At 47.4% G+C, this 10000-nt stretch overlaps 1 protein-coding gene across 3 annotated transcripts in view; it reads left to right on the forward strand.

Annotated features, from left to right (window-relative positions):
• LOC123771208 (adipokinetic hormone/corazonin-related peptide receptor variant I) overlaps positions 1-10000 on the forward strand; it is a 170087-nt gene that overhangs the window by 150236 nt on the left and 9851 nt on the right. For all 3 annotated transcript variants that reach the window (XM_069324360.1, XM_069324358.1, XM_069324359.1), the window contains exons 4-6: positions 3226-3331; positions 4912-5119; positions 7817-7943. In XM_069324360.1, coding sequence (XP_069180461.1) covers positions 3226-3331; positions 4912-5119; positions 7817-7943 — 441 coding nt within the window. The remainder of the gene's footprint in view (positions 1-3225; positions 3332-4911; positions 5120-7816; positions 7944-10000) is intronic.

Here is a 10000-nt window from a genome sequence, read left to right on the forward strand (position 1 = left end):
GAAGCTGTGACGGGGTGTTGTAATGGACGCATGAAGCTGTGACGGTGTGTTGTAATGGACGCATGAAGCTGTGACGGGGTGTTGTAATGGACGCATGAAGCTGTGACGGGGTGCTGTAATGGACGCGTGAAGCTGTGACGGGGTGCTGTAATGGACGCGTGAAGCTGTGTGGGTGTTGTAATGGACGCATGAAGCTGTGTGGGTGTTGTAATGGACGCATGAAGCTGTGACGGGGTGTGTTGTAATGGACGCATGAAGCTGTGTGGGTGTTGTAATGGACGCATGAAGCTGTGTGGGGTGTGTTGTAATGGACGCATGAAGCTGTGTGGGTGTTGTAATGGACGCATGAAGCTTTGTGGGGTGTGTTGTAATGGACGCATGAAGCTGTGTGGGTGTTGTAATGGACGCATGAAGCTGTGTGGGGTGTTGTAATGGACGCATGAAGCTGTGTGGATGCTGTAATGGACGCATGAAGCTGTGTGGGGTGTGTTGTAATGGACCCATGAAGCTGTATGGGGTGTTGTAATAGACGCATGAAGCTGTGTGTGGGTGTTGTAATAGACGCATGAAGCTGTGTGGGTGTTGTAATAGACGCATGAAGCTGTGCGGGTGTTGTAATAGACGCATGAAGCTGTGTGGAGATGTTGTAATAGACGCATGAAGCTGTGTGGGTGTTGTAATAGACGCATGAAGCTGTAGGGGTCCTGTGACGCAAGCTATATATTGCATATTAGAGAGGAGAATCTTCTAAGGCCGTGCAACCCAAGGTAACGAACAAATGACTAGGGATGCAACGTGCAAAACAACAGAAAGCGTGTTCGGGACACCAAGCCGCTGTTGCAAGAGGATTTACCTGAGGTCAAGGTGTGTGTGTGAGATCACACTTCCACGCTTGACTGGTGAGAGTGAGCCGAGGTCTTCAGGTCAAGCCCCTGGCAAGGGAAAGTGGCTGCAATGTTTACGTTGCGTAGAGGTGCCACAGGCAAGGCTTCAACGTGTAATTCTAAGCCTTGAGACACTTGTCAAGTCGTACTTCCATGTCAAGACGATTTGTGGGGCCGAGCGGATAGCGACATTTGAGTTGGCAACAAGGGCGCATGAAGGGGCCTCGTAGCCTGGTGGATAGCGCGCAGGACTCGTAATTCTGCGGCGCGGGTTCGATTCCCGCACGAGGCAGAAACAAATGGGCAAAGTTTCTTTCACCCTGAATGCCCCTGTTACCTAGCAGTAAATAGGTACCTAGGTGTTAGTCAGCTGTCACGGGCTGCTTCCTGGGGGTGGAGGCCTGGTCGAGGACCGGGCCGCGGGGACACTAAAGCCCCGAAATCATCTCAAGATAACCTCAAGAAGGGGCAACATGTCCTGGATTGCAAGACCTGGGAGACGAGGTCCTGAGAGCTAGGGATGGGGCTCTATCCACTATCGAAGGGTCTAATGATCATTCGCACCAGTTACTCCATCTATCGTCATTCTATTATGCAGGAAGAACCGCACGTCTATGGGTCATCCAGTAAGGTTAGCAGACTTCTAGATGTTACCACTGCTAGGCTTAGGCTCGGCTACAAGTACCTCTGGGAGTCTGTAACATCTGCTGGTGTAGATTTGACTAAATGTAAACTCTGTCAGCAGAACTATTCGCATACTTTGCGTCACTATATAATGGAATGGAAAAATTCGCGGAATTCAGAGATAACACCATCAATGGTGTTCAAGAAATGTGTAAGTTCTTCATTCATAATGATGTACTGCCGAGAATCTTAGCCAAGTATCCAAAATTTGCTTACTGTAGGTGCAGCCTGCACATGACTGTAAAGCTGCCGCCCAGTTGGGTGGGTGTGGAACACATGACTGTAAAGCTGCCGCCCAGTTGGGTGGGTGTGGAGCACATGACTGTAAAGCTGCCGCCCAGTTGGGTGGGTGTGGAGCACATGACTGTAAAGCTGCCGCCCAGTTGGGTGAGTGTGGAGCACATGACTGTAAAGCTGCCGCCCAGTTGGGTGGGTGTGGAGCACATGACTGTAAAGCTGCCGCCCAGTTGGGTGGGTGTGTAGCACATGACTGTAAAGCTGCCGCCCAGTTGGGTGGGTGTGTAGCACATGACTGTAAAGCTGCCGCCCAGTTGGGTGGGTGTGGAGCAAGACTAGTAACTGTGTGACTCATCATAGATGTAAAATGCCTTGCATAGTGACTGTTGTGAACCTCTTGTTGAATCACCCTGTAATATAAGCATATTATTGATATGTATGTGAGGCAGACTAAAGTAATCTTTTAGTTTACATGTAAAGCGAGAAACTGGAAACACCTCTCTGTGTGTATTTTCGGAAAGCATTAATCAGTAGCAAACTTTAGTTAACAATGAGCATTAAGCCTGGCGGCAAGCTTCAACAACTTTGCAGGGGGACTGGTGAGAGGGAGTGAGGTGGGGGTGAATGTTGACCAACATAGGTAGATCAGGTTGCTGTTGTTGTTAAAGATTCGCTACCTGGAACAGTTCCAAGTAGCACGGGCTATGGTGAGCCCTTAGTGGACTAGGGATTTTGACTCATTATAAGCTGGGGACGGTATAATGACTATATAATGACAGCAGACCCTTATGTAATTAGTGGAGATGAAATGTTACTAGGAGCGTCCCTAGATTTCGCCACACTACAAAATGTATTTAGTAATATTATTGCTTTCCTTGTTTCTATTCCTTGCCCAGATAAACAATTAAGGTTTCCCTGGAATTGCCAATTAACTTATAATCTGATGTCAGTTTAAGGGGAATCTAATTTAATCTAAAATATTAACCCGTTTTCTGTGTATTTCAGGAATAACTCCTGAATATAGTATTGGATATATATACTTACGAACACTGGTACACTAGTTACGAGCACTGGAACACTAGTTACGAGCACTGGAACACTAGGTACGAGCACTGGTACACTAGTTACGAGCACTGGAACACTAGTTACGAGCACTGGAACACTAGTTACGAACACTGGTACACTAGTTACGAGCACTGGAACACTAGTTACGAACACTGGAACACTAGTTACGAACACTGGAACACTAGTTACGAGCACTGGAACACTAGTTACGAGCACTGGTACACTAGGTACGAACACTGGTACACTAGGTACGAACACTGGTACACTAGTTACGAACACTGGAACACTAGGTATAGATACTACTAGTACACTAGTAGTTGTGAACTAGGAGTAACTGACGAAGTTTGACCAACAGGTACTTCGCTGTGGTGCACCCTTTGAGCCTCAACGCGGCTGACAGACGCGGGAAGATCATGCTACTTTTCGCTTGGTTCCTGGCCTTCTCCTGCTCCCTTCCACAGGTCAGTGTCCCAGGGATGGGGGAGGGGAAAAGGGGTGATGGGAGGGAAAGGGGGATGTAGGTAATGGGTGTTGGCAGGAGGAAAGTGTCTCACTTCGAAGTGAAGGCGTCTCACTTCGAAGTGAAGGCGTCTCACTTCGAAGTGTAAGCGTGTCACTTCGAAGCGAAGGTGTCTCACTTCGAAGTGAAGGCGTCTCACTTCGAAGTGAAGGCGTCTCACTTCGAAGTGAAGGCGTCTCACTTCGAAGTGTAAGCGTGTCACTTCGAAGTGAAGGTGTCTCACTTCGACTGGCTTGCGTGAGGAAGCTGGTTTCAAGAACCCTTTGACAACTTGCGGGAAAGGGTTCGTCAGGTGTTTATGTCTTACCCCTCGTACGAAACCTGTGCATCTTTACATGATCATGGTGGGCGGTGAAGTTTGTATTTATTAACCAGTTTCCTACATCATCACCCTTCATCAACTTCCTCACTATCCCAGCCCTCATTCATCACCATCCTCATCACCTGCCGGCCTTTAGGAGGGGGGGGGGGCGTATGATCCAGTTCCAACGCGACGGGATCTTATTATATTCCCGCTGAGTCTGACTCGGTCCTCTGATTGTCAAGAGTCAGCAGGTGTAGGCTTACCTGGCCTGACTGACAGGTGTGAGTGCGGTACAACAGATGTGTTCCAGGTATTACAACACAAGAAATACTAATGATTCACATCCTCCGTCTGAACATCAGTGACTTAACCTACTGTAATAATCTTATCCATTATACGAGCAATTTGGATCCCAATAGACTAGAAGAATTAACTGATAGTTCTCTTACGAGCACTTACGAGTGACTTGACATTCACGTTGGTGTACTCGAGGGGGCAAGCTGTAAGTGGTGACCCATGCAGCCATTATTCATGTTACGTTTTATAAGCTCCTCCTTGGAATGTCTATCCACTTGGATAGATGTAGCGTTGGAGCGTAGGATTCCCAGTGATCCAAGTGGCTGGGATATGAACAGCTCCTTCATATCCCAGCTTCCTGTCTTCATATCCCAGCTTCCTGTCGTCATATCCCAGCTTCTTGTCCTCATATCCCAGCTTCTTGTTCTCATATCCCAGCTTCCTGTCTTCATATCCCAGCTTCCTGTCCTCATATCCCAGCTTCTTGTCCTCATATCCCAGTTTCTTGTCCTCATATCTCAGCTTCCTGTCTTCATATCCCAGCTTCCTGTCTTCATATCCCAGCTTTCCGTCCTCATATCCCAGCTTCTTGTCCTCATATCCCAGCTTCTTGTCCTCATATCCCAGCTTCCAGTCCTCATACAGCAGCTCCTTGTCCTGATATCTGAATCCTGATAGCCTAATGCCGTTGGACCATCTGATAGCTACCCCTGATAGTTAGCACTCGTTCCCCTGGCGCCGTTCTGAGTGGCAGAGTGCCTCTGAGTGCTCGCTGCTCATTGTAACATGACCTTATGTGTTTCATAACACGACCTTATTAATAAGGCAGCGTCCGGGGATGATCTCGGACGTAGGTTCGAATCCTCGTCTCGCGGCCCTCGTGGATTTGTTGACCTTATGTGTGTGTTTGTTGGTTGCAGGTGATCATCTTCCACGTGGAGACGCACCCTCTCTTCACCTTCTACGTCCAGTGCGTCACCTTCAACTTCTTCCCCTCGATGCACCATGAGATGGTGTACAACATCTTCTGTCTGGTGATGCTCTACGTGGCGCCCCTCACTATCATCATCATCTTCTACGCCGCTATTGTTCTCACCATCTTCCAGAAGAGCAGACTCTCCTCTGACGGTAAGTAGACGATGGATAGAAGGACAGGAACAGGTGTAGGGTGGATAGGGAGGATCGATAAGGCGGTGAAGGAGCAGGAGATGGAGGCACTAAGCAAGAGAAGAAGAGGAGAAGAAGGATTTGAATGAAAAGAGAGAAGGCAAAGGAGGAAGTAGAAAGGTAGACTACAGAGGGAATACACGCCAGGGGCCAGATTCACGAAGCAGTTACGCAGGTACTTACGACCCTGTCCATCTTTTCACAATCTTTTGCGGCTTTATTTACCATTATTTAACAGTTAATGAGCTCCGAAGCACCAGGAGGCTGTTTATAACAATAAAAACAGTTGATTGGCAAGTTTTCATGCTTGTAAACTGTTTGACGGCTTTGGTTACATTTATTAAACAGTTTACAAGCATGAAAACTTGCCAATCAACTGTTGTTATTGTTATAAACAGCCTCCTGGTGCTTCGGAGCTCATTAACTGTTTAATAATTATAAACAAAGCCGTCCAAGATTGAGGAAAGATGTACAGGTTCGTATGTACTTGCGTAACTGCTTCGTGAATTTGGCTCCGGTTTCTATGCTGTCTCAGCGTATGCTTACTTTCTGTCTAAGGAGGAAATTATCAGGGGAAAGCGCCAATTCATTACGACTATAGCACTGGGAAGGGGTCAGGATAAGGATTTGGGATGGGACGGGGGAAAGGAATGGTACCCAACCCCTTGTGGACGGTCGGGGGATTGAACGCCGACCTGCATGAAGCGAGACCGTCGCTCTACCGTCCAGCCCAAGTGATTGGGCCTTTCTGTCTAGACGAAAGGGAAGAGAAAGAGGAAATATGTTAGAGACATACAAAATACTTTAGAGGGAGTGAGCGAGTGGAAAAAGGGCTGGATGTTCAACATGAAGACCAAAAGAACAAGAGAACATGGCTGGAAGCTTGAGTATCAGATGTTATCTAGACATAAGAAAGGTTTCTACCTTTCTAAAGGAAAGGTGAAAACAGGTAGAAAAAGGTAGAAAAAGGTAGAAAGGTAGAAAGGTAGTTGGAAAAATGGAATAAAATAAATTTGCAAGTTATAGAAGCTAACTAAATTTATAACTTTAAAGTAGATATGATAGAGGAGTAGGGCAGGAGTCTTTGCAATAGACTTGCAATAGACAATAGACTTGCAATAGACAATAGACTTGCAATAGACACTAGACTAAACAGGTGGCTTGAAATACAGGATCCAAACGCTAAAATTCAATCCTGCAAACACAAATAGATGAGCACACACACACACACACACACACACACACACACACACACACACACACACACACACACACACGAGCTCAACAAAGCGCTTCAGCATTTCCAATGAACGACAAATTAGTAGAAAGCAGACAAATTAATTTGTTAGAATTTTTTTTTGAATCACAATAGGATATTCGAAATGAAATTCCTTTGAACTTTCCCTGATTGTTTCCCTGGAGAGATGGAATGGGATTATCCCGGGTCTGTGGTGAGCATCCTTCTCCACATTCACAATCACGGAAGAAAATATTTGTCTTCGAATCGCTTCAATATGAAAGGACCATTTTTTGTGATATTAAAAATCCATTTGAGGTTTGTTGAGGCCTGAGTGTGTGAGTGTGAGTGTGTGTGTGTGTATGTGTGTGTGTGTGTGTTTGTGTGTTTGTGTGTGTGTTTGTGTGTTTGTGTGTGTGTGTGTGTGTGTGTGTGTGTGTGTGTGTGTGTGTGTGTGTGTGTGTGTGTGTGTGTGTGTGTGTATGTGTACTCACTTAGTTGTGCTTGCGGGGGGTTGAGCTTCAGTTCTTTGGTCCCGCCTCTCAACTGTCGTAGAGGAATTTATACATCAGATAATCGTAATTTACTGCAAATACTCAATTCTTCCCTTTTTATAATATTTTCCTTCAACTGTTTCATTCAACATCTTCCCCTTATTGAAGTCTTTAGCATTTATGAAGTTATTTATGTCACGCAGCCTGACGTATGAGGCTGTGACTCATACGTCAGGCTGCGAGCAGCCGCGTCCAACAGCCTGGTTGATCAGTCCAGCAACCAGGAGGCCTGGTCGACGACCGGGCCGCGGGGACGCTAAGCCCCGGAAGCACCTCAAGGTAACCTCTGTAAGTTGTCTGTGCATTTAATTTCCAGCTATGTCTCCCTCCCTCATTCTGCCGTTCCTGATTTGTTTACTTTGTCAATTCCGCTTAGGATCTTTCATGTCGTTATCATGTCCCTCCTCCTCCTATAGGATTGTGAGGATCTGTTCTCTTGTCAGTCACACGCTAATTATTAAACTTTCCCTCATGTTTCCCTCTCTCAAGTTTCCATTTCCCATCTTTAATACCCTTTCTCACCACTTTCATGCCTATTGGTCCCTTTCTCTCAGTACCATTTTCCTCTTTTGTTATATCCTTATTTTCCCCCCCTTTCCCCCAGCCACTTGGGGTGGACGGTAGAGCGATGGTCTCGCTTCATGCGGGTCGGCGTTCAATCCCCGACCGTCCAAGTGGTTGGGCATCATTCCTCCCCCCCCCCCCCACCGTCCCACCCCAAATCCTTATCCTGACCCCTTACCCAAGGCTATATACTCGTAATGGCTTGGCGCTTTCCCCCTCCCTGATAGTTCCCTTCCGTTTTCCCCCTTCCCCCTCCCCCCCTTTCTTCCACACCCATGTTGAGGAGTTGTTTGTTTCTCCCAGACACTACAATACGACGTTCCAGTCTGGGTTACCTCGGACGGGCTCGAACCAGGACCATCAAGATGACAGTCAGCATCGTGCTCGCCTTCTTCGTCTGCTGGACTCCTTATGTCGTCATCAGCCTTTGGTAAGTCTTCTTGAGTCTTTTGGGGACCCTTTTATGTAGTCTTAAGGTGAGTCTAATTGAGTATCTGTGATGTTTCTCAAGAGCCCCGTGAGGCTTCTGCGTCTCCAGTGAGTCTTCTGGTGGGGTCTGTGGCCTCTGAGGAACGGACGTGTTGCATTCTATACTCAATAGAGGCTCCTGAACCTCTCGACTCTTGCAATGCAAAGCGGCATAATATCAAATTAAAATTGCATAAATAATGTGGCAACATTGGTAAGATTAGATTGTTTGGATTCGTTTTATTGACGACTATTTGTGTGAGGAAGTATATATGGGTAGAATAGTGTAGTGTAGTAGAAGAATAATAGGAGTTCTGTCAGTGACTTTTAGAACGAGTCTCTGGACGTTGTGAGTTTTGTACGAGTCATAACTACTCGCTGGGGCCCACTGGCTGGGGGCCCACTGGCTGGGGGCCCACTGGCTGGGGGCCCACTGGCTGGGGGCCCACTGGCTGGGGCCCACTGGCTGGGGCCCACTGGCTGGGGGCCCACTGGCTGGGGCCCACATACATCCACACTTTAACACATGCCAATGCTCAGGGAAGATGTGTGCCTTGCACATGCCTAAAAATTTATTACAGTCCAGCCCTTCTCAAAAATTATTCTCAGGGTACCAAGTAGAAACTTCCGCTCGTGCTGTTGTCATGTGATATTGAACATGACCGAAAGAGAAAATGAGGTAAATTGAAACATTCATTTTTCTCAAAATTCATTTTACAGTTACATTTGGCTTGATGCGAGTCGCTAAAGTTGAAACACTCCCAACACTTTTGGAGTCAGAGGGAAAGTGAATATAGATTCACGAGAGTGACAGAAAGTATACCACAGAGGATGGAGGGTGAAATGAAATGTTGTCCAGTCGAAGGGAACTGGGAAATCTTAACCTGAATTCTCATTGGCCGGCTGGGGAGCTTGGGGAGGTTCGAGCAAGTCTCGGTCTTGTGTATGGGGAGGATGTGCTGGGTGTCGGTAGTTGGATGAGAGGGTTTAAGATATAGTACTTAGGCTATGTATAATCTCTGATGTTTCTGGTGATGATCTGGTAGTAGATCATGTTGAAATGTTGCGTTCTGTGATGGGCCTTGTTGCTTGGGCACAGTCAGGAAGTGTCAACCCAGGAAGGGACTCAGTGGGCACTTCTGGGCATCTTCCTGGGAGTGGGCATCAAGCTTCTCCAGGGGACCGACCCTGAGGATGGGCATTGTTGTCCTTGCTGAGGCATCGTGGCCATTTTTGGAACCTCTGCAATGAGGGAGGAGCCGAGCGGACAGCACGCTGGACTTGTGATCCTGTGGTCCTGGGTTCGATCCCAGGCGCCGGCGAGAAACAATGGGCAGAATTTCTTTCACCCTATGCCCCTGTTGCCTAGCAGTAAAATAGGTACCTGGGTGTTAGTCAGCTGTCACGGGCTGCTTCCTGGGGGGTAGAGGCCTGGTCGAGGACCGGGCCGCGGGGACACTAAAGCCCCGAAAGCATCTCAAGATAAGGAGTGAACATTGCACACTAGCTGGAGGGGTTCCCTAAGGGTGGGCAAGGAGCCTTCAGGTCCTCCTTAAGGAGCATAACAGAGGATATACAACCAAGAGAGGGCAGGGACGTCATCCTCAAGAGACAACTACCCTGGCCAATACTGATGTATACTTCTATCCTCTACCAGAATATGACTGTAATGACAGATGTGTACCGACTAAGGCAGTCAGTCGATTAAGGCAGTGTCTGGGATGCTCCCGGACGCAGGTTCGAATCCTCGTCACGGCCGTTGTGGTTTTGTTCGTGTGTACCGAGTTTCCTTCCTGAGAGAGAGAGAGTTTCTGGTGTTTTGTAACTTTGTCTGTCTTGTGTCTCCTGTTATTCTTTATTGTTTGGCATGTGTCTTCTGACTTTATTAGCCCTGTCACGTGACAAACCTGGTCACGTGACAGACCTGGTCACGTGACAGACCTGGTCACGTGACAGACCTGGGAAGAATCTGTCATGACTTTCCTGAGATTATTTTCCTAATTAATTTTCACAAATGTA

The sequence above is a fragment of the Procambarus clarkii genome, chromosome 14 (genome assembly GCF_040958095.1).
Source record: "Procambarus clarkii isolate CNS0578487 chromosome 14, FALCON_Pclarkii_2.0, whole genome shotgun sequence".
Taxonomy (NCBI): Eukaryota; Metazoa; Arthropoda; class Malacostraca; order Decapoda; family Cambaridae; genus Procambarus; species Procambarus clarkii.